At 41.7% G+C, this 25,102-nt stretch overlaps 1 protein-coding gene across 1 annotated transcript in view; it reads right to left on the bottom strand.

Annotated features, from left to right (window-relative positions):
- Nucleotides 1-186: 186 nt before the first annotated feature.
- jph3 (junctophilin 3) overlaps nt 187-25,102 on the bottom strand; it is a 51,797-nt gene continuing 26,881 nt past the window's right edge. The window contains 4 exon segments of the mRNA XM_038707100.1: nt 187-2,706; nt 13,513-14,516; nt 16,339-16,359; nt 16,362-16,462. Of these exon segments, the coding sequence (XP_038563028.1) occupies nt 2,626-2,706; nt 13,513-14,516; nt 16,339-16,359; nt 16,362-16,462 (1,207 nt within the window). The 3' untranslated portion in view covers nt 187-2,625.

A 25,102-nucleotide genomic window follows, 5' to 3' on the forward strand; every position in this document is an offset into this window, starting at 1 on the left:
TAAACCCCGCCCCCCAACACAGGCCAGCTGATAGAGGAAAATTCACTTAAGGTTGCTATAGTTACCATATTCCTCTCTCTCAACCAGGCCTGTACCACTCCCTCTGCATCGGGGATGCTGCGCATATATATACATATATATAGCAACACAAAGAAAGATAAAGATTAAAAACACAAGAGCCAAGAGTAATTTTCTTTCAAACACTTTCATTATTTTCTCCACATAACTCAAAAACAAAACAGAGTAATTCCCAGAAACATAAAGAAAGAAAGAAAGAAGGAAAGAAAGAAAGAAAGAAAGAAGAAAGAAAGAAAGAGTCAAACTATAGATAGAGAGAGCTTGGCATGCTGTAGCATGCTGCGGACTAACAGGGTGGTGCAGGGCATCGTCACCAGGTTGATGGCATACAGCAGAGCTTCAGTCTGGGACCCAAATGAAATGAAAATATATTGTTCTGCCTCTCGGGGTGCAGGCACATTAGACTGTACTCTTGTAATAATAAATATTACAATAATAAAATAATAAACCAAAAATTAGCCTACAGCCCAGTTTGGGTTTCAATCCAATGTTGGACACAACAGCGAGCCTCCCTGCCTCCTGGAAGTTGTTACCGACGGCAACAGGCTCAGCCATCCCATCACATGTAAGGAGGAGGATGCACACACATGTTCACACACGCAGATGAGCGTTCATGTGTACACATGCAAACAAACACAGAGGCTGGTCTGCCAGGTGTGTTTGAGACACACACACACACACACACACACAGAAAAACCCAGTGTCTTCACTCAGCTATAAAAATAGACAAACTGTGACTGGTATTTGTGACAGCACTTTAGTCTGTCTGTTTGTCATTGAGGGATCGTTGGAGGAGAAGCTGAGGAATGGAGGTGGTAAATCCTGACCTCGATCCTGACCACTGCTTGCTTCTACACTACAGTCGACCCAGAAAAGATTGATAACAGTCCGTAAACTACACTTACACATGTTTTACCTTAGCTTCATGATCAGTGCTAAATAGGTTTCTCTCCAGACACTGCTCTTATCAAAACGTAACATGTCGCATGTGCTTCTGAAGCTTTTCTTGCTTTCAGATTCAACACACAACTAAGATATTATAGTACATATGCATGCATTGTTGTACTTTTAGCAATTTGCGCTACAAAAGCAAGGCAGGTGCCGACTAGTATGTTTTTTCAGACATCTTGCAAGTATAATATAAAAGATGTTGCCTTCAGGTTAAGTTTGGAGAGAAGCAGTGGGAGACACTGATTTATCAATATGATATTGTCTTTGAAGCCATTTTTTCTGGTCTTGCACATACAGGCTTTGCTTCTTTTAATGCTGTACTGACTCTTAATACCTCAGCTAGTACAGTAGGCGCAGGGCTTTGCCAAGGACGGTCTGTCTTGAACTACCACCAACACAGAGGGAGCTCCATCCTCTAACTGGTGTGTGTGGAGGCGGGAGAGAGTAGGAGGGAGAGACGGAGAGAGCACAGCTGTCCGCTGATGCTAGTAGGCTAGATGTGGATGAGCAGTGACTGTGTCCTCATGAGATGCTCTTGTAAAGTTCATGAACAGCGTGAAAGGCCACGGAGCTACATGTAGACCACGCACAGACACACACACACACACACACATTGCTGGAAAAGACATGGCAGCTTGATACACACAAACATGCTCACATTCCCCACAAAAAAACATTTACACGTTCACCGCAAACATACAGTTTGCAGAGACACATGCACTCACTCGTTGACACGCACACACAAACTTACTCAGTGCCGGCATGAGATGAAGAATGAGAGAAGACAGACATCAGAGGGGCGGGTGAATGTGTGTGTGTGTGTGTGTGTGTGTGTGTGTGTGTGTGTGTGTGTGTGTGTGGTCAGGGAGCCATCAACCATGCATCCAGGCAGCACACACATACACACACACACACTCGTCAGCTCCTGAGTCTTACATAGACTCTCACACACATGAACGCGCAGCTTGAACCATCAGTAACAACACCTGGGCAGGCGAAGGAACCAAAAGGCAGGAGTTATATAAAGAGGGGTGGAGGGTTACAAAAGAAAGAATATATCCATCAACATAGTGTACATGAGAGAACATGTTAATAAATAAATTATAAGTTACAAATCTGTTGAAAACTATGATTTGAAGATGAAAAAGTCTGTCTCGTCAGTCCTGTCTGCAGGCAGTGGAAGCAGACATCTCGCTGTAATGCCAGCTGCAGCTCGCATGGCCTGGGGACCAGACCAGTTCAGCCCATTTGAGTTTATATGTGAACTATTGAAGTCATTTAAGTCCAGTTTCTGAACTATATTATCTCTTTGTTGTCCAGTTACCTGGACTGCTTTACCATTCTTTTGTCCCCGTCTTTGGGCTACGCACTTCAGCATCTCTTTCACAAAGACTGGACCAAGCTTAGTGGAGGTTAGCCCGGGTTAGACACCTTCAGCCCAAATGATGGCGGAGCCCTCCTTGGTCGTAGTCTTCTTTCAGTCGGGCTGCAGTCCTCTCGCCAGGAACACGAAAGGGCAGCAGATTGGTCGTAATACTCATATGAATTTATAGTTGTTGTAGCATAGATAGGCTGACTCTGAAAGCGTTGCTGTCTTTAAATAAAAAAGTGGATAAACAAAATAGCCACTCCAATGTTGAGCAGAATCACCATGACAACCAGGATAGAGCTGTAGGCCTGCGTGGGAGAGAGAGAGAGAAAGAGAGAAAAGGGGAGAGTGTCAATAATAAGGACACACACACACTCAAAGCTCACGCATGAGGCTTTCATACACACAGAATATCTAACCTGCCAACACATACAAATGTACACAGTCATTTATATACATCCCTTTTTAAGACAAGTCTTATTACCACAGTTGGTCGTTAAACAGGGCATAATTGATAAGAAAGTAAAGGGGAACACAAACATCCAAACCAATCAGTGGTTATATGTAGGTGCTTTGCTTTAACATAATTTAAAAAAGGACCAAACCACTGTTTTAAATGGTGTAAAAGGTTGATGATTCTCATCTATTCTATTCCTATTGGATCTGCTGAAGATTAAGGTTTTTTTTATGTCGTTGTTACTTTCAAACCTTTAGCGTCACATTTATTGCACCTTGCATAACTGCATGCACATCGATCATTCTGGTAATTGTCACTTCAGCTGCTGGATGAGGCTCTTTTACTGGTTCAGAAAATCCTACAGCCCAGGGGTTATTAAACCTTTTGAAAAAAAAAACAAAAAAACAAATGAACTCAAATACACGTGTGTCAACTTAAATACAATGCTTTCACATTTTGAAGATGCATGGTCTTCACCTGACAGCCGCAATATTCTCCTGTTTCAATATTCTCCTGCTTTAGGGCTGCTGTGTGATGCTAAAACAAATACATTTGGCTTTTAATGTCTGCCAGTGTGGTTGATGTTCTGTGGAGAAAGTATTGGGTATATTCCCAAATCAACCTACGTTACCGATATACAATATGTCGTCACTCTATCTAGCCTATATTCCTTTAGTAAAAGTGTGCAAAAAACAATAGGGCCAAATTGTGGATCCCCTTTTAAGTAATTAGAAAAATCTTGAATTTAATTTTAAATTTGACAGGAAACCAGCATGGTGAAACCAGCACCAGGTTCATGTGGGAATGCTGTGGAGTCGTGCTACAGCTTATATATACAATGTGCTGCAATGATCCAGATGTGACGAAACAACAAAACAATGTTGTTAGAGTTATTAAAAGGGCATCGCTTGCCAATGTTTGAGCTTATTTGAAAATAACGTGACAGAATAATGGACTTGTTTTCTCAAAGTTCAACTAGGAATCAAAAATGACCACTTTACGCAGCTCTGTAGTTTTATAATAACTCAAAGGTGCTTTCCACCTTTGAGTTAGAAGCCAGAGACCCTTTGTGCTTGTTGAAACTCCAGTCTCTGACACACAATTGATGGATAATGTCCCCAATAGCAGACTTTTTCTGTCACACCCCTTCAGAAGCATAAGTGGATTTCATTTTTATCAATCATTAACAATACAGGCGATTAAAATAAACAGCATTCAGTTTAGAAAATAGCCTTGCTAGCAATCAGAGCACCTTAATTTGTTAATGTCACCACATGAATTATATTCATGCAACTTTGGGTCCGCTAAACATCCAGGACCCCCTGGGGTGGCTCTATGCCCCCCAGAGGTGCCCGCACCCCAACTTGAGAACCAGTGCCCTAAAAGGAGATAAGAGAAATGGGACGAAAACAATTCAAGAGCTATAGATATCCCAACCCACGTCCTCAGACAATCTAACAAGATATTATTACTTGACAGATTCACTTTCCACTGTATCACTCTTCCTTATCATCTGGTTTGCATTGTGTAGGTGGTATCTGGAAACACGACCTAATATAAATGATCGCAACTAACACAAATGTCACGAAAAAGGAATAAATAGTAATGCTGTTAAATATTTATATAGTCTCTTTTTGACGTCAAGCACGCGAAGACCTAACAGCAATGGCAATATGTACGCAGTGCAATGATGAAGGAGCACTTTGCATCTTAAGATAAATAATACAATCCTGTGTTGATCCCACAGGGAAGCCCATCTTCTCTGACAGAGTGAGGTCAGGGGGCAAGCTCTGCTGCAGAACAGCAGCCTGCAGCAGTGTCTTGCTCGATGACACTTCAGCAGATGCTTGCTGACAACTTGGGTCATGTGGGTGAAGGCCAGTCTTTCTGACCACCTGTCCACTCTGGGTAAATATGTGAAAGTGAATCAAGTATAGTCACTGACATTATTATCGCTGCAGCAGTTGTTTTTACCCCACGCAGAATCCCTTACGAAATAGTCTCCCTTGCTTGAAAAGTAGTAGATTCATTTGACATTAGTGTCTACATAGAGTGTATTTTGGTCTTATAAAGGGATTTACCAAGAGGAGGTGCAGAAGACCTATGGTTTTAATTAAGTCTGCCTCTAAAATAATTTTAACAATAGCTGTAGTGGGAGATGGAAAACGGGACTCTGAGTAACACTACGCACTGATATTAAGAAGCATTAGTGCAACATTGTTGTAAATGAATCTGTCCAGAGTGGCTGCTAACGAGGTTTCTGCTGATCAATCTGGCGATAGGCTTATCACAGATCTGTGTCATGGATGATTACCAGACCAGGAGCCTGAAATTCTCTGATAATCAGCCCCTTCTACCTCCATTCAGTAAGAAAATGTGCTTTTTATGTATCCACAGTTCCTGACTTATTTTCATTTTATTATGTTCATTTCCATTTTCTGTGGTTGTTCCACTGGAGTTTCCACTTTTTACAAGTGAATAGCTGATTACTGAATAATTAGATTATATTTCAGTCTAATTATTTGCGCCGAAGGAGCATAATCATTCACAATTATCGTACCATACGGACCTATTTGCTTTCTTGTTAAAATTTAGAACATGGATGCAACTCGAATATCTGTATGCTAAATATACATTACATTTATTCATTTAGCTGATGCTTTTATCCAAAGCGACTTACAATTGCTATGTATGTCAGAGGTCACACGCCTCTGGAGCAACGAGGGGTTAAGTGTCATGCTCGGACACACATTGGTGGATGTGTCACATTGAGAGATTGAACCCAGGTCTCTCACACCAAAGGCATGCATCTTATCCACTGCCCCATTACCACCCCTCCAAATATAAAGTATGAAGATACAGTCAGCAGCCGATTAGCTTAGCTTGCAAATTGTTGTTTTTTTATCATTGTTTTTTTTTTTGTACAAATTAAACAAACAAGATAGAAAATGTTAATTAGGGAGCAACAGCGATGCTGGTTGGCAAATGTTCTCACCTTTAGACGGAGCCAGCTGTTGTTCTCCAAGTATTTAAACTAAACTAATGGCAGTAATACAGATCTTCTCATGTAACTTTCAGCAAGTCAGTGAATAAGTGTATATCCAAAAATGTCAGAATTTTGCTTTAAGAATTCTAGGCATTCAGCCCAGGTTTTGTCCTGGGAAACATGCTCACTGAATTCCTTTGAAATGGGACAAGAAAAAGCTGGTAAGTGTGTCCACGCTGTGTTTTGGTGGTGACAATGACAATTCTATCCACACCCTGTCTATTTCAAAAGTACAAAACAATTTCTCTCATAGTTTTTTTTTTTCCATTCTCTTTTAAAGGAAATGTTTAGAATTGTAGCAGATTACTTTGTTATGTGTATTTAAGCAAATCTCCTACTGTTATAATTTATAAAACAATTCATAATTGATCTACAATATGTGAATCTGGAATCTGTATTTTCTACTTTTATTTCTTCAGACTTTTAGCATAACTAAGTGAATTTGCAGACTTCCCACCAAAAATGCAGAACTCACAAGCTAACTACTATTTACTTTTCAAAAACACAAGTGAGCCGGTTTATTGTTAATCCTCCGGGTGTGAAATCATGAAAATGCACAGAGCACAGAGCAGTACTCTAAAAAGATAACATAGACCAGGTTAAGTATAATTACAGTACAAATAGTGTTGGCCCCCATTTGGCATTATTTTCTCTTTGCTTGAAACTGCTATGCATGTTGCTGTCATTAATAGAGAAATGAAACTTAATCTCTCCACCAGCTCTCTTGACCCTACCAAACACTGTTTATAACAGAACGCTTATTGTCCTGAGCTTGAAGTGCTGGCAAAGAATAAATCATTTTTATGCTAACTGGCATCTTTTCCTGGCACTGAGAACTGTCACTGTAATGCATTTCTTTCAATAAGATCCTTTAGGCCAAATGTAGGCCAATTTAAAACATTTATTCAGTGAAATCATTGTAAAGAGTTCTTTAATAGCTATATTTACCGTAATGCTTCACCAAGCAATCTCCAAAAAAGTTATCACCAAACTCTTCAACTCTACAGAGCTTCTTATGATCTTTTGTTGTACGGCCCAAGCATAAACTATTTTGTTCAGTTTTGCTACTCTCATCAGCCTCATATGTCTAGCAGCAGCAAGCAGCTAAAGAGCCAGATATTGGAGACACACAGCAGAGAGACAGACAGTACTTTTGGTACATTTAAGCATACTATACATATTATTATAAACCTACAGAGATGTGTGAAGCCCACTCTTCTGCCAACATTGTGTGGGATGCCCCAGGACCAGTCTTGCATTCTAGGACCACTGTTGTTTAGACTTTAATTACAACCACTGAAAATATCTATAATTTATGTCAAATATTCTTCAGGTTTAGGCAATGAAAACACTTGCCTGAGGTTATAGAAAGATTGTGGTGGTAAGCTATGCTACCATCTCCCCGGAAAACTATTTCAGCGTATCAATCATGTCTGCTCTTTTGTGTGAATAACTTTCCCATAACGGATCAAAGACAGATGTTCAAAGAATTAGGGCAGAGGCTCAGAGACAAAAAAGTTATCCAGTGACTTAAAATCCTTGACACAAAACATCAAGCCCCAAGCTAGTAACCTTGGTCTGCTTTTTTTTATCCTCATCTGGATTTTGAAGCTCACCAGCACTGCCTTTTATCATCTCAGGAAATGCTGCAAAAGTACTACCATATCTCTCCCACACAGATATCGAGAGACCGATGCATGCTTTTATGACTACCAGGCTGGACTACAGTCCTGTAATGCTTTCTTTTGTGGCCCACCCAAGAAAGCTCTAGACAAACTGCAGATCAGCCAAAATGCAGCCGCATGTGTGCTGACCAGACTCAACAGAAGAGGACACAATGTGTATAAACACACCTGTTTTTAAGTCTCTTTGGTATTAGATTCTTCTTTGTATGTTTTAAGATTCTGCTCCTGGTTTTAAAGTCATTCATCGGAGTAGTGGCTGATGTGTTCTGTGATCTCCCACGAAGACCAAAACAGAATCAGGTTTAAGTGTCTGTCTTGCACCAGTGGCATCACAATGTAATTTTATTTCTTTACTTTTAAGATCTCTTTATCGTCACAGTAGTTTTTGCTATTGTAGACCATGAAGGGCTGGGTCGTCTGGGGACACATCTTACTGAGGCGCTGTTCCTGTAAATATGAGCCTTCTGAGCCCATGACGACGACTGAGTGGACACAGAGGTTTCACACTATACTGGATACAGGAAAAGAGTAAGAGAATGTTTTTGTTTCTATATAGTGCACTTTTATAGTGCAATTTTGCACAAATGAAAAGAGCTTCTGAGTGTGTGTGTGTGCTGCACATATCTGTGTGTCAGAGCAGTCCCTGTGTTCCCATGCTGTTCACAGAGTTCCCTGTGTGTTATTTATCTGAGTGTGATAGTATCTGTGTATGCTGTGAACCTGCCTTACACAAATCTCACTTGCTTCTCTGGCTGCAAACAGACACACACACCACCTTCACCCAACACCCCCCCCTGTCACTGACACACGCCCACCGATTGGCCGCCGCTGAAGCAATGCATAAGCTGTTCCCTAGCAACAGAGCGCTGGTTAACCAATGGGGGGCCTTCTGTGAGGAAGGGGCTAGTTTGCCAGTCTGCTGTTACTAAGGTGCAGAAAGGACCGCTGGGGTTCTCTCTCCGCCTGAATATCTGTGTGTGTGTGTGTGTGTGTGTGTGTGTGTGTGTTTTAGGCTTCATGTTTTCAAGCAGCAGGTAGCAGCAGCAGCCACTAAACTACTAAATAACTGACTCCATTCTCTGCGACAGTCATCACACGGCAACAGACAAGTTTGTATTAAATTGAGCAAGATGTGTGAGGTGTGAACAGTGGAACAGTTAACACACAAGTATAGTGTGTGTGTGAGACAGATTGTATTTGTGCATGTTTGTGGCGTACGATGTGTGGTTTTCAATTGCTGCTGGTTTTCCTGATGGTTTCATTATCTAATACTGCGACCATATTATCATCCAGGATTAGTGTGGTTGGGGCTGTCCACCAGCCTGAGTCAAGACGTAGCCAAAAAATTATATTAAAACAACATAATCCCCCCTGCTAGCTCATAGTACAAAAAAATCTTTCTTTATTTCACAAGGTTAAACCTTGTGCCTATCCCCCAGGATTATCTTAATATGTGGGATAACATTGTGTTATGTCACTGGGGATGGAATGTATCCTCATGACAGTGGGCAACAAATCCTTTTAGTCAAATCAATGTGTGGCAGTGACATGGCAGATATGACAAATTCACCATACAGCTGCTGTCCAGGGCGATATTAAGGCCAAAGAGAGTCATGTAGAGGTTCAAACTGAAATTTAAAGCTGTACGTGAAATGAAATGGGTTGTTTGTAGTGATGAACCCACAGAGAGACAGAGCCTACAGTTCCTCTCAGTTCTACTGAGATTTATAACGGTTTTAAACTCTTAAAAATATAGCCTGCAACTTTAATGTTTTGGTTGGGACTCAGCCCTCACCACAACATTGTATCCAGCAGCAGCTGTTTTCAGCAAAAAAAGATCTGATGAACTCACGTTAAGCGGCCTGTTCAGCATTAAATGGCAGACAGACAAAGCTAGCGACTAGCTGGTGAACATAATGGAGCATTTAGCAGCTGAAGAGCCGGATATTTCCTTCAGGAGTTGATGAAGACCAAAACGGTGCTAAAAGGAGAGTGGACATTCATTCATCAGGTGGCCAGACACACGACTCAAATGAATGTTAATGTTGCTCCATGTCTGCCCACTGTGTAAACTTCATTTGTTTGCTAAAGCGTTCACAATATCAACTTTAATGTTGTGTCTTCAGCCTATTGCACCCAAGTGGCCCAACAATCAATTTATGCAGGTTTAAGGCAATCTAAGGAAATGTATTCAAAGATATACAGTATGTACACAATATGGCAACTGTGTGCACTCCTGTGTGATGGCCTGATACATTTGTTTATGGGGAGTGTGTGTACTTTTGGTCTGCAGCTGTCTTTTCTAGTAGCCCTCTAGTTCCAGTGAAGAGAAATCTTACTGCTAAGATGTTTTCTACGATAGTGTGCTTCCAACTTTGAAGACATGACTGGCATGAACAGAGCCCTGACCTCAACCCCATCCTCTACCTCTGAGATGCGAACCAGGATTTATCGCCCAACATCAGTGTTGGAGCTCAGTAATGCTGAATGGGAGCAAATCCCTGCAGCTAGGTTTCAAAATCTCATAGAAAGCCTTGCCTGAAGAGTGGAGGGTGTAATAGCAGTAGGATTTGGACAAATATGTTCTGCAGTCATATATCTCATTGCATTTATTGAGGACATTTTCAGCTTTTCATCCTACTTCTAGGTCCAATTTTTCCTTTGTTCAAGCCATCCGTAATTTCACTTATTACAATAATACCAGGTTCATTTGTGGAGATACATCAGTGTGGAAACCCAACAATTAGAACCCAGTTTGACTGTATCATATAAACAATGGCTGTGTCTAGCAGAGGCACCACATCCCCAGATATCAACAATGAAACAGGTGTGTGCATTCTTCTTCTTCTTATTATTATTATTACTACAACTAACAGGAATGAAGTTTACAAGAGATCACACTAACAGTATTTTTGTAATTGTGTGTCCATTACCTTATTAATTGTATTGCTGAACCATAAACATTAACAAACAAATTATTGCTGACTGTGCCAGTCTACTGTGCAGCTGTTTGTCCCCGTGTATACAAAAATGCTTTCAGCACAAATTTGTTAGTGTGATGCTTGATGGGAGAAATGAGGGGGTTCATCACTGTCACTGAAAACTCTCTTGTAAGCCCTTCCTGTATATTTGACTTGTGACACACAGTGATGCTGACACCTACTAGAGTGTTACACCTGTGATTACCAGGGACGGCATTTACGTTCTTGGGTTTTCAATCAGACCTCACGCAAGTATGTCAATAATTAAAGAATTTAATTATACCTCACCATCAAAATAAAAAAGGCTTATTATTTATTGAAAACTTTGATTCTATGGATGAAAAAAAAGGCCATAAGGATTGGACTAAATACCTAATTGTTAAGTTTAATTGCTACTGAATACTTTTTGGACACTTGTGTAGTGCATTGGCGCAGTGGAAGCTATAAATACAACACAAATATTAGCTTCTTTTAAGTTGATATGGCTACAACTTCATGTTACTTTTTAACGTCCAGCATATACAGAGCAACATGCATTTGTCAGTCATGTGTTTCCACCTGATGCATGTAAGTCCAATATTCACTCCCCTTTTAGCTCTGCTTTAGTCTTCGGGGGCTGTGGCTCAGGAGGTAGAGCGGGTTGCCCATTAATTGGAAGGTTGACGATTCAATCCCCAGCTCCTCCAGGCTGCATGTCAAAGTGGGCAATATACTGAACCCCGAATTGCCTCTGGTGGCTGTTCCGCCAGCGTATGAATGTGTGTGAATGTTTGTTTCTGTTTGAGCACTTAGGCTCAGTGTATAAATGTGAGTGAATGGTGAATGCAGATGTAGTGTAAAAGTGCTTTGAGTGGTCAAAAAGACTAGAAAGGCGCTATACGGAGCATTTACATTTCGTCAACAATTGAAGGAAATATTTGGCTCTTTAGCAGCTAAATGCTCCACTGTGTTCACCAACTATTCGCTGACTGTCTGTTGTTTGGTGCTGAGCAGGTAGTGTACAGTGGACACTCATGAGAGCTGCGATGAGAGACGCTAAAATGCTCTGTGTAGAGCTGAGCATCTATCTGAATTTAAATGGTTTTATTTCCCTTCTTTGAAGTTCCCAGAAGGTAATTTCATGTTGCACAATTGCATAAACTTGATTTTAAGCAAGGGTGAAAAATTCCAACTACAGTTAAATGTTGTCTTGTCTGACTTAGTGAATCCCCCAACGTGGTCAACAATCTTGGAATCGTACATCTTGAAATTACCTTCTTAAATTTTAAGGATTGTAATCAAATCACATACATACATTCATTGTTTTAAAGAGGTGGTATTATGCTTTTGGCTTTTCCCCTCTCCTTTATTGAGTTATAGAACTGGGTTTGCAAAGTGAAAAATCCCAAAGTCCACCTCAAAGGGAGTTCCCATCTCCCACAGAAAACTCTGCTCTGAACATCTCGTTTATAGTCCAGCCTTTACTTGCCTTTCTTGTGATGTCACAAGAAAATATGTGTCATAATGCTCGCCGTGCGACTAGTCCGACACGCCCTCAAAAACACCGGTGGAAAAACACTGAGCTGCAGCACACCTCTCTTCTCCCTTCTAAACACTAGCTGCCCTCCAGGCAATCAGAGGACATGAAGTTGTTACTGTGATGTAGAGACAGAGCTCGGTTAAAACTTTATGGATGAAAGATACTTTTGTTACAGATTAATAACTCACCACTCTGAAACTCTTGCTCGAGTCCAAATTGCCAAGCTGGTCGGCAACATATAGCCTACAGCTGAACCGAAGCTGTTTACCATCTTTTGGCTGACCTGCCTTTCTCTGCTTCTGATTGGCTAGTAGTCCTTAACTAGGAACTGCGCAACAAAGATCATTTAGAGACAAGACATATCACTCCATAGCTACAACAAAGCCTTCAACATACAGAAATAAAATGAGGAGCTGCAGAAATGTGCAGTATGACAAAAAAATATGGTGTTTTTTGAAAATTAAACCATGTAAACCTGTTCTGGTGCAACCCTTAAATAGGATTTTAAACCTGAAAATGAGCATAATACCACCTCTTTAAAAGGAAAATTTAGCAAGCTACAATACTGATTGACAGATCTTTGTGTTTTACAAGAGATAAAACAGACACTACTGCAGTGGAAATATATGATTACTTTTTGGTTATATTTTGGCTGGTGTAATCAACTTCACTATGGAAGCGCTTGTGATCCTCAGAATACTGGACATCTGACCCTCTCCACCTAGAGGGTTAGAGATCAGACTCAATAGCAGCCCTGCAGCTCATAAGGATTCAGAGTCTTACAGAAGGACACTTCAGCAGAGTGGAGGCCGGTCGATTGGCCTCCTACTCATGCCATGTGGCGGTGCCCCCCAAAACAGTACTCCAAGAAAACCATTTAATCCTCCAAGTCAAATTTTTAAACCAGGAAATATAAAAAATATGTTGTATTGTGTCTACAGGTTAATAGTTGTAACAGTTTTAGAGCTGCTTAATCAGTGAGGTCTGGTTTCTTTATTGCTGTAATCAAAAAGTCCTAACAAAGATTTTAAGCTGCAAAAAGCAACTCTGCATAGACATCACTCTGAAATGTAAGTTTACGGCTGTCTAATAATTGTTCATCCACAGTGACAGGTGAGGTGAAGGCAATGATGAAGAGACAGGCAACTTGTGTTGACAGAGGTGCGTGCTGCAAAGAGTTCTTGCTTACTGTTGTTCAAGAGACAGATTTGTATTTTCTCCTAAATTTCAACTCAAACTGCCTGCGCTCCAAAAGGATTTTCAGCCAGTGACCATACAAAGCACCTGAAAGTAATTTGTGCAGTGCAGCGTTGGGAAGATCCCAACCATCAGCAGTTATGTGATCAAAAAAATCTTGCCTTGTGCGTCTTCTACATCTTTCAGAGTCGGCTAAGTGTGCCATTTGTGTGCTCATCTTGTGTCTTACCGAGTTGCCTTTGTTCTGCATGATGCTGTGGTCCTGCTGCTCCGGTGTGATCGGGGAGGACTTCAGAGGGGGGGAGAGGGTGAGGTCTCGCCGTAGAGGCCGTGAATCCATCTTTTCCCCCGGTCTGTCCAGCTTGTGCACTGAGTCTTTACCCCCTTCCCTCCCCTCTTTGCCCTCCCTTCCTTCCCTCCCCTCCCTCCCATCGCGGTTCTTATGCCTCTGTCGTTGCACGGTGTGCGAGTGCCCCTCTCCGTGAGCATGACTGTGCCCGTGCCTCTCCTCCACGTGCCCATGGGGCTTGTGGGTAGTGGAGTCTCTGGGCTGTAAAGGCTTCATCTCCATCTCATAATTGCTAATTTTCTCCTCATCCTGCTCCAGCAGCCGACCACCCCTGCCGTGCGCGCCCCTGTGCCCGGACTTCCAAGAGGCAGACGAGGATGACTCTGTCCACCTGTCCCCTCTGGCCTGTCTGTGATTGGATGATCCGTGCTCCCGGGACTTGTGATTCGATGAGCCGTGTTTGTGTCCATTGGTCCGGCTCGCTCCTCGTCCACTGACTCCAGCTCCTACTTTTGACAGCATCCCTATCCTCTTGTCCTCGCTCCAGCTGTTGGCCCGTGGGTACTCCCCCTTCCGTCCTCCTCCGCCTTCACCTCCCCCGCTTCCTCCCTCCATCAACACCTGGATCTCAGTCTGCCCTCCTCCCCCACCTTTCTCACCCCTTTCTCCTCCATCCTTCCCCCTATCCCCGTGGTCTACGGCGGTCTGCCGGTGGAAGCGGGCACTCTTGCTGCGCTGGGACGGCCGGGCGGGGGGAGGCGGCGTGTGGGGCGGTGAGGAGGAAGGAGGACTGAGGTCAGGGGTGGCAGCTTCGTTAGAAGGTTCATCAGAGCCTGTGCTCTTTACATAGAGGTCGGGGCTGTCTGCAGTGCCGGCGCTACTCGACAGCCCCTCTCCCTCCACCTCGCTGGACACCTGACGTTTGGGACGCTGCACCTCCATGCCTGCAAAAGACAGATGACATTCGAAGGATGGTGAGGTGAGGGAGCTATGACGCTGTCTCCATGCTTGTTGACATTACACAGTCATCGCTGCTTACAACTTTAAAACTTAGTATCAGCACGGCATTGCAAATACATTACCCCGATATCTCAAAATGAACATAACGAAATGGTGAATATTTCAGCTACTCTCTGTTTTTGAATGCAGCTGCTACACTAACAGTTATTACAGCTGCAGAGTAAAACAAATACCAGGTCAGTGGATGCTGATGGACTGGAGTATTTTACCCTCATCCAATAAATTAAAACATATATAAATTAGACCTAATTTAAGGGCTAATTTTTGTATCAGTACGGACTGAATTTGAATAATTTAGAACTGAATCTGAATTGCTCAGCTTGAATAATTGCATTAAAAAACACAGAGGTCCAGTGTAAAATAAATATAGGAATACTGCTCTTCTGCTGCATTCGTGTAGACTGGCAATGCATTATAAACAACAGTCTCACTTACATATAAATGAGCTTTTGGTTCGTCACAACACCATTTACAGCTAAAGTCAAATGCTCTGTGTAATTAATTTTCCCTCTGTACTTGATAAAAATTATTTGTTGCAATTGTTTTGCACTATTTGTAGCCACTAATTGTAGCTCTGCTAGAATGTTATGAATTGGCTAACTGAGCAAGAGACATGTATGGAACTTGGGAAAAAAATGGTAGGAAATGGTAAAAAACAAAGGTGCTGATTGGCCAAAAAGGCGCTCTGTGCATCTGCACTCGTTTGCACGAGTCGACCTTGACCTGCCTGTGACCTTAAAACTGAATCTTGTGGAGTGAAATAGAATTTAGAGAACTGAATTTGAATTGAGAGAACTGAAAGTGAAAGTACATAAAGACTTGAATTTTTAGTGAGGCTTAAATACAGTTTCAGTTCATATTCACAATATCACATTCAGTTTCAAGTTTATTGGAATTCAGTTTCAAAATAATAAATTCAAAGCTGAGCAATTCAAATTCAGTTCTAAATTATTGAAATTCAGTCTGTACTGATACAAAAAGCTAATTATGTTGTAGACTGATGTGTACTACTCATCAATTACATGATGCCTGAGTTTCATGGTCTTCTAGACAGATGTTCCAAAGAGTGCAGTGATGCAAAAATGAAAAGCTATCTTTGTGATGTAAGCATTTTTTTACAATAAATCTCACTATGGAAGAATGAATCTGGGATGAGAAAATGTTTCCCGCTCTTCCAAAAAATTCAAGCTACTCTCCCTTCTCTGAACACCTTCTCCCCTCTAATAATTTTTGTACAATGCTAGACTTTTCATGTAGGAAGGGTACGTGATGATGTCAGCACTGATACATGCTAGATGTCCTCACAATAACATGGAGTGTGCTGTTTTTAAGCTGTGTGAGAAAAGGACAGCTGGTGAAAGCAGAATAGATGGCAAAAGACCAGTCACTGTCAACTCAGGTATCTGTGTGTGGGAGCGTACAGTACGTGTCATGAAGGCAGTGTGCGTGCGTGTCACTATGTTGAGTAGTTCATGTTCTTCTGGGTTGGCTACCTGCAGTGCTGTACAGGTGTGAGTGACAGAGGCAGAAACGCAAAGCTGGAGGGTGGTTTACACTGACCTTTAGCACCAACCCACACATACAAACGTATATGTTTTTTTTTTGTTCACGCACTTGTACACACACGTGTTGTTGCGTATGTGTCTGCTTGGCTGAGTTTGTAGATTATGGACATGTGCATATGGGTATCCAGTACATTGTGTGCATGTGTTCATGTTGTGGTTGTTGGTTGATGCGTGTGCCCACCATTTCCTGGGTGCTGGAAGACGGGGAGAACTGCTTGGCGGTGACCCTCGCCATGCGACTCTCCTCCTGGGCTTTCTGAGCTGCTCCTACCGCTGCCTCCGCTTTACCCTGTGCATGAGCCGTCCTGACATACAAAAGACAGGGAACAGAACGCATACAGTACAATAAATAAATCAAACTTTAACTTTAAACATTGTGAAATGGGTCAGAAATAGAGACAACCATCGGCAGTGGGATCCAAAACTAATTAAGAAAAATGTACAGCAGGTTGAGATAAATAATTCTAATTCAAAAGAACAGAACAGAAAAACATTGTCCAAAAATACTGTAGGTAAAAAAACACAGTAACTGACCTTTGAAACAATAAAAGTGCCAACAGTGCACCACAGTATTTCACTTTTGTACTGATACAGGGGTATTTGTGCTTGAGCCCTGGTTTATTCAGTACAAACCAAGAGAACACAACCAGTTCACCTCCATCATTTGTTTTGGATTCTGGTGTTTGTTGGCCAAAGGGGTGATGGGAAACCTTGCAATGTGGACCCAATCATTTGATGGTTGGAAGAAAAGGTCAGGTAACTGTTGTGGTTTGGGGTCTGAGTGTGGTGATTTCCAGTTTTATTTTGATAAATCCTTCCTCATGTGTCTTTGTGTACTTCACTTCCTGTCTCTGTGTTTGCTTGTATCTGCTCTTCCACCTGTATCTTTTTCTGCACCTCTTTCATGTGTGTATATATTGTCAGTGTGTTTCCTTGTCATTTGTTGGCCCGCCTTTGTCATTTTGTCAAATGTCCCAGCCCTCGTCGTGTTTCTTGTGTTTTCGGACCCTTTTGCCTGCTTTCTGTTGAATTTTAGATTATTGCCGTATCATTTTGGATTGGTTTGCTTTATTGCCTGCTTCCTGTGTTTTCATCTTGTCATGTCTCACAATCCCGCAAGCTTATTTACCATTAAAACCTTTGAACTGAACCTGCTTTGGGTCGGGGTCTAATCCCTTGTTTTGCTGTGTCTACGCTTGGCTAAAGTATGACAGTAACTGTATGCAAATTAAGGAATCTATTTGTTGTCACAATTATCCCAAAGGGCTTTTGTTGACCTTGATGGAACCCATGTAAAAAGAAGTTGGTAATCAAACAACTCAACACACTAAGCAGGCTGCATTTGACAGCTTTTCTTTTTCCCTCCATTTCCACCATCTGTCCACACTAAGCGACATTTTTCTCACCCGCAAAAACAGAACTTTTTGAAAACGGTCTCCACCGTGGAGGAATCTTAAAACGCTGGCATTGTTTTCAAGTGTGGATGAGGAATATGGGGCTTTTGGGAAAGCCTGATCTGGGACTATCCGTACCACTCAGCTTAGTGTGGATGTCGCTTAATAATCAGACTCAGTTGCCATTTTGTTTCACTTAATTCATTCAGCCTGTCATCATGTTCATGTTATGCCTGGGGCACACTAGGATCTTTAAAACGTGGGATACACCCAAGATTGTCGGAAGAGACGAATTGGACGATATCGTCCCAAATGATCCTGTAGTATGAGGGGCTTATAGACATAATCTTAAGGTTGCCGACTGGGTCGGAGGCATCCTGATTTTCCGATACAAAATCAGGGTGACACCAATCAGAAGTCTTGCGTGTGGATTGTTAAGATTATTTTTTTTAATATAAAAACTCTGTTAATTCTGTACTTGTGGTATCCCACGTTTTTAAAATCAATTAAGATTTGAAAATCCTCTAGTGTGCACCAGGTATAACCAACAAGTGACATATCCATCCCACTGACATCACTGTCTGCTGACACAGACACTGGGGTAGTTACGAACGTTTGTCATACCAATCAAAAGTAGCTAGCTGTGTAGAGAGCTCGACTTCCCCTTCTTAATTGCAACTGCTAAGATCAGATTGTTTTTTCCAAACAGCCATCAACATTTCCAGCTTCATTTCAGTGTATAACACTTTGGAGACAACGTTGTACGTTAACTACTGTTTGCAGGCCCTAGTAATAAAAAATAACTCCTTTTTTCCTGTAAATATGGTCATTTAAATAATCAACATATAATCACATCACTATTGTGCCCATATACAGCATTTATTCTTGGGTATCATTATTAAAAGAAAATGCAGCATACACCGCCTCATTCATTTCTGAGTTATCTGTTCTATTGAGTCTTGTTATGGCTGGCGAACCTCATTATAAATGACACCTGAGCCAGAGGAAGAGAAACCATGACCGGCATGTAAGCATCAGCACATTACATGACGCCTCACATAGTAGCTATGGGAAGACAGTTATTACAGAGCTACAGTATGATGAGTTATGTACTCATCTGTTTACAGGCACTGTAATATTTTGCTTAAATGTGTTAATTATCACAAAATAATTAATCTCACTGCCGCTGCCTGATGGGCTTTTCACATCTCCTTCATCTCTCTAACTATTCCTTTACAGCCTCCTTTCCATATCTCCCTCGCTCTTTCTTTTATTTCTGCCCATGTTCCTTTCTGCCTCTTACTAATTGCTCCTTCCTTCTTTATCTCAACCCCCTTTTCATCTCCCTCTTGTCCCACCCTCTCTTTCTTTCTCTCTGGTTATATCAAATAGATCTTTATGTCTCAATTACAACCCTCCTCTCACCTCTATCTCTCTCTTTCCATTCGCCTATCTTTCTCCGTCTTTTGAAGAGCTCTCGACTCATGTAAAATAACCTCTCTCCATCCCTCCTTCTCTCCCTGCCTGCCTTTTCTCTTTCTGGGCAGTAACAGTCTTGATGCAGTGTTGCATGTCGATGGCTATTGATTTTTTCTGTTTCTCTATGCCCCTCTCTGCAATCTCTGGCAGCACCACTATGCCAGGCCCACAGTATACTCAACACCACCCTGTGTGTGAGTGCGTGCCTGTTGGCTGTGGGGGGAGGTGAGGTGTAAGGAGAGAGAAGAAGACTGTCTTACTGTTTCACGTGACAAAATCACATGTACATATCTGGACAGAAGTCTCATATTCACAAGGTTTAAATGCCATGAATAACCTGCTTCCCGTGCAAACACACTCTTGCTAATCTGGCACAACCTGCTCTCACCTTGATGCTCACACCACGGCATGAAAGACTCCTTTCATTTCTCTCCCTCCCTAACTCTCTCTCTTTCCTCCTTTCCTCCACAACTTCCTGTCCCACTCCGGTCTTCCCCGGGAACAACCTGTTTCTGGATGAATCAACTGCCTGGAGAGAAAAAAAAGCTGCCTGCTCAATGGTGGCTTCATTATACAACACAACATCCTGTCCAAAAAGAAAAAAAGAGTTGCAGATGGAGGGCAAGGAGAGAGAGAGGAGGAGAGATGGAGCGAGGTGGGGAGCAGAGAGGGGGTGGAGTGTGTGACAAAGACGATGTAGAGAAGGTTTAATGGAGATGGGCAAGGGGAGAGACTGAAAAGAAAGAAAGAAGATGGGAGTTAAGAAGGTGTTGCATATAAACGTCAATGAATCATTACTGGATTAATTAATAAACACTACTCTGTTTTTGTTTAAAAACGGAGTTTTAACATGAATATGATCTCCATCCACACGAGCATTTTAGCTGCATATCAGAGTTGATCGCCGTCTACATTAAAACAACTAAAAGAATATCAAATAAATTGCTTTTGCACTGTCTGATTTATTTGTTAACATCCTAACTTTGATTGGATGTAAAACTTATTGCATCAAATGCAACTGATGAAAAATGTGTTGTTATCGTTAATGGCTGTCACCTCTCCCGGCCCCCCTTCACACACACTGTTTGATTTAATTCATTTGAATCACAAATTAATTAGCACTTAATTTATCTCTTAAGATATCGATTTGTTGAGGAAAAGGGACTGAAAACATATTTTACTTAATTAAACTAGTGCATTTTTGTTGAAAATACATTTTATCATAATAGTTTTTAATGTTCCACCTCAGATTTGTGAAGTGATCCACTGTTTGGCATCAAGTGTTTGTTCTAACCATAAAGACATTTTTGGCCATATTGCATAGGTCTTCGTTTTCGCCATTTTAGTCTGGATGGGAGGTGCAAAAGGTCTCCGTTTTCAACCTGAAAACGCAGTAGTGTGGATGGGGCCTGAGAAAAAAAAAAGAAGGTGTAGGGGGGGACAAGCCACAATGTCTTCTTTATGACAGGATGGGACAGGGTTTATGTAAAATGGTTTTACTGTAATTTTGAGAACCACTAGCACGGAAAATACCACTGGCATTGGACAGGGCTGCCCATTGTCTCTCTGCTCTGGCACACAGTTACCATGTATCAACTTTCAGTTGTATGTTACAGTGATGATATGACCATATTGTGTTATTAATTCCAAGCAAATTGTAATAAAAAAATAACAAAATAAGCTAATTGAAGGTTTAGTTATACATTTAAAAAGTGGTTTAATGTAAAGCATAACAGTGGAACACAGTTTAGTGAATTTTAATTTGCTTGATCGATTAGTCAGATCAAATGAGTTTAATTTGATTGTCATGTGTGACAAATGTTTCCTGTACATATGACAATTAAAAAAAAGTATAGCTTCTTGGCTCTCCCTCAATGGATGTTCCAATCCTGCAAAGGGGATTTTTCTAATGTAACCTGTAGTCACATACTATAATGTAGTTAGCTAATGATATGACCCTTTGTTCTAATAGGAATGCTAGGTTACCACTTGTTGAGAGTAAGTTTGTCAGGCATGCTAACATTTCCACCTAGTCAGTTTTCGTTAGAGCAGATAAAGAAACTGTTACATTAATTGCTTATAATTTGACTTTTGTGTTTATGGTCTTGGCAAAGCTAAAAACTAAAGACACAACCCTCTTAAGCTCTTTGTACGTACTTACTACAACCCCATGCACACCACTTTCACACACACCAAAGTTTGACAGTTCGGTTGCTCAGCTATGATTGGACAATCACTGTTCAGAGGAGGAGTTCAGAGTAAATTATCACATACACTTTGACAAAGGTACAATGATGTTTAAAATGCTACACGTGGCACCTTTAAGTGGACACCAAGGCCAAAAGGACGAGAGAGATAGAGGACAGTGCATAACAGAACCAAAACAAACACGCAATGGAAGAGATGGAAGACAAACACAAACACTGAGGTGAGGTGAGGAGAGGTGAAGAGAGAGAGAGGGAGAGAAAGTCTAATCCAGGACTCATGCTAAGCTCATCCATCATCTCTGTCATTGCTCTGAACCAGCTGATGATGATGAGGATGATTCATACCTGAATATCTAGCAGAGCTTTCCGGTTTGCATCGCTGCTAATAGAGTGTGTGCATGTGCGTGTGCACCTGTGCGCGGGCTTGTTTTAATTTGATCGTGGGGTCTAAAAAAAAAATGGGATTCCACCATACTGGTCGGGTCCGACAGCTTTGTGGGGCCCAAAATGCCAGACCCCACAAGTTTAAAGGGCCTTTTGAGGTCAAGACTTGGTTTTAGGGTTCTGGTTAGAATTACATTAAGGTTAGGGGTAGGGTAAGGGTTAAGGCTAGAAATGTAGTTGTGGTGGTTAAAATTAGGGTAAGGGGCTAGGGAATTCATCATGCCAATAACGTGTCCCCACAAAGATAGTGCCACAAGGCTGTGTGTGTATGTGTGAGAGAGTGCGTGTCAGGCTTTAGGCTTGCTGATGAAACAAGGTCACAGGATTGCAGTGAATGGCTCCGTCCACAAAACACAGTGAGTCACTGGTGTGTTTATTTGGTACTAACTAATCACAGGTAGACTGATGCCACATCAGTTACATCAGCGCATGTGACAACAGCTATCAGGGTACGTCAGCCTAGTATCATTACACACACATACACACACACACACACAAACACACACAAATCCGGGATTTACTGTAACGTCAGGCTAGTAGATAGCTGACACAGAATTTCTGGACTTTCTAGAGCCTAACCTGACCTTTGACCTCTCTGCCTACTAATATCAATCACACACATCAGTATAAGATGTTGGATAAATGTTCAAAATCAGCCTCTGAACATTTTTAGAAATATGCACGCTCCAGGAAAGTTGGATGAAGAGCCAGATCATCCTTGAACCAGATTGCGGTTGTGCTTTCATTTAGCATTTAGAGTATCCGCAGTGAATATCCTGTGACTGTGTTTCACCTCTCAGGGTTTTTCCTGGTGTTCCACAAGGAAATACCCTGCTGGTTCTGGGACAGAGAGAGAGAGAGAGAGAGAGAGAGAGAGAGAGAGAGAGAGGCTGTCCTGTCCTGGGCTTTGCTGCTTGTCTAAATCTGGGTTAGACATTTCCCTGTGTGGGTGGATGGGTGTACCACGAAGAAAGAGCTGGTAGGAGCTGGATTAAAGACCCGGCTCCAACTGTACTCTACAGTGTGGATCATAACAAAGTTGGATTTCTGCTACTGTCCAAGAAAGCAACCTGCATCACCTACCTGGACTGTCTGCACTGAAGTTTGGTACTGATCATTTTAGTTAAATCTGCACGCTAAGCTGACAACATTCAGCAGTGTGGTGAGCACTTGATGATGCTTCTGTTTCAAACACCCCATCTCAGGTGCTGAAAAAACGTATTATGGTCTAGAATAAAGTTAGTTTAAGTGCAGAAGTCAGCTGTTTCTAGGGAGATAACATCAGTCACGCTATGTAGTCTAATCTCCTAGTATGCAAACTTACAAAAATTAGGATCTGTTAGCATTTAACTCAAAGCACCACTGTGCCTCACAAAGCTGCTAGCATGATTGTAGACTCTTCGTCTTGATTTACCTCTGCTACCCTGTCTACTCTCATGAAATAGGTTCATTCCAGTACTTTTTGTATTGAGATCTGGGTTTATCTGCTTTAAGCATGCATAAAGTGGCACCCTACTTTAAACAAGGACACTCTGTCCCTCCCCAAAAATAATTTAAGCCCCCCCCCCACCCGTGCATGAGCTCCTGCCCTCCAAATATCCGAGCACAATCCTCCTCAGCATACATTAGCTAAAGTTTTCATGACCTGCCAGTGTGTCTTCATTTCTTTTTGAAGAATGTGTTAAACCTGCGGGATCCACCTGTTCAACTCATGTGGTTCAGTCAAAACTTAAGAAGAATATCATGGGGTAGAATAAAACAAATATGGATAAACTGTTCCCAGACAGGTGGGTAATGATTGTTACAAAGTGAAACAGAGAGACAGCCACTGGATTATAGAGAGACACAGAGAGAGACAGAGAGACGGACGTAAACCAACAGACTGACAAGCAAAGACAACAGACAATCACGTGAAACTAATAAAAATTACAGTAGAGTCTTCATATCAATAAATCACTGAATCATTAATTTGGCGGCACTCACTGTATACAAACCAGACCACCTTTGCAGAGTTTACGGGGAAATGCGGTAGTACATTTGCAAAATCAAACTGCTGTGAGATAAATTCTATAGTGAATATCTTGACCATTTGTTTTTAACTATCATATAAAAGTTTCAAAATTTATTTGACAGTTGATAGTTAAATTCTGTATCCAGGAATTGGTCCAAAATATGTCTAGCCTAGCTTAGCACAAAGACAGGAAGCAGTGGGATACAGCTAGCCACCACCAAAAGAGCAAACTGTTAGCTAATCAACTAGCTGCTAATGTCTCTGAGTTGGAGTTTGGTCAGGGTTTGGAAAGTGGGAAAAGCTGTCAGCTTGACACAGTCATCTTAGAGGTTCAGTGTTGTCAACAGACTCAGCTGTTACTTTGTCGGTGTCTGCCTTGTTTATTTGCGCAAAATGTGAGCCAACCTTCTAAACCACAAGTCTTTGGTCATGAATTATTGTAGCAGCAGAGATCTGTAAACAAGGATTTATTCATACAAGAAGGCAGACAGCGGTACGAGTGAGGATGCGAGAGAGGAGGAGTGAGGCAGAGGCTACGCAGACTGGGGCTTCGCCGCATGCCACTTCCCTCAATCATCCTCGGAAACACACAGTCACTGAGGAATAAAGTTGACGAACTGCAAGCGAATGTGAAGTATATACCGGAATACAAAAACGCTTGTTTGATCGCTCTGACTGAAACTTGGTTAACAGACCATGACTTGAACCGGGATTTTTAAATCAATGGCTTTGGTCAGCCTATGTAATGGTGCCATTAGGCTCTTCTGACCACAACTTTGTCTTTCTAACCGGCCCTCAAGAAAGTGAAAGTTGAGCGGAAAGAAGTTTCTGTGTGGACAGAGGGCCCTATTCAGGAACTGAATGGCTGTTTTCACAGTACTGATTGGGATGTTTTTAAAGAGTCCTGCACAGACTTGGATGAACTGACTCTCACTGTATCGAACTACATTATTTTCTGTGAGCAAATTATTATTCCGAGGAAGACAATCACAGTGTATCCTAATAATAAGCCCTGGGTTACTAAATCCCTCAAGAACAGTCTCATTCAGAAAAGGCTAGCTTTTCACCAGGGTGACATTCACCAGCAAAGAGATGCTCAGAAGTTGGTTAAAAAGGAAATAAAGCTGGCCAAAATGAGATTTAAAAAATAAGGTAGAGGATGAACAAGAACAAGGAAAAAGGAGTGTTTAGCACTAATAAACCCATCCTGGCAGAGGAGTTAAATCAGTTTTTCACAAGATTTGACTCCCACGATTTTAGTGATGAACTGCCTGAATTCAGAGTGGCTTCAGAAAGTAGTTAGATTCAAATTGATGAAAGGGATGTCTGGAGCACTCTTGAACAGACAAATGAGAGGAAAAGTCAGGGTCCTGACAACATCAGCAGCCGGCTACTTATAAACTGTGCTAT

This window comes from Micropterus salmoides, unplaced genomic scaffold (assembly GCF_014851395.1).
Source record: "Micropterus salmoides isolate LMB-PRFRI ecotype aquatic unplaced genomic scaffold, ASM1485139v1 Ms_hic_scaffold_8, whole genome shotgun sequence".
In the NCBI taxonomy this organism is placed as follows: domain Eukaryota; kingdom Metazoa; phylum Chordata; class Actinopteri; order Centrarchiformes; family Centrarchidae; genus Micropterus; species Micropterus salmoides.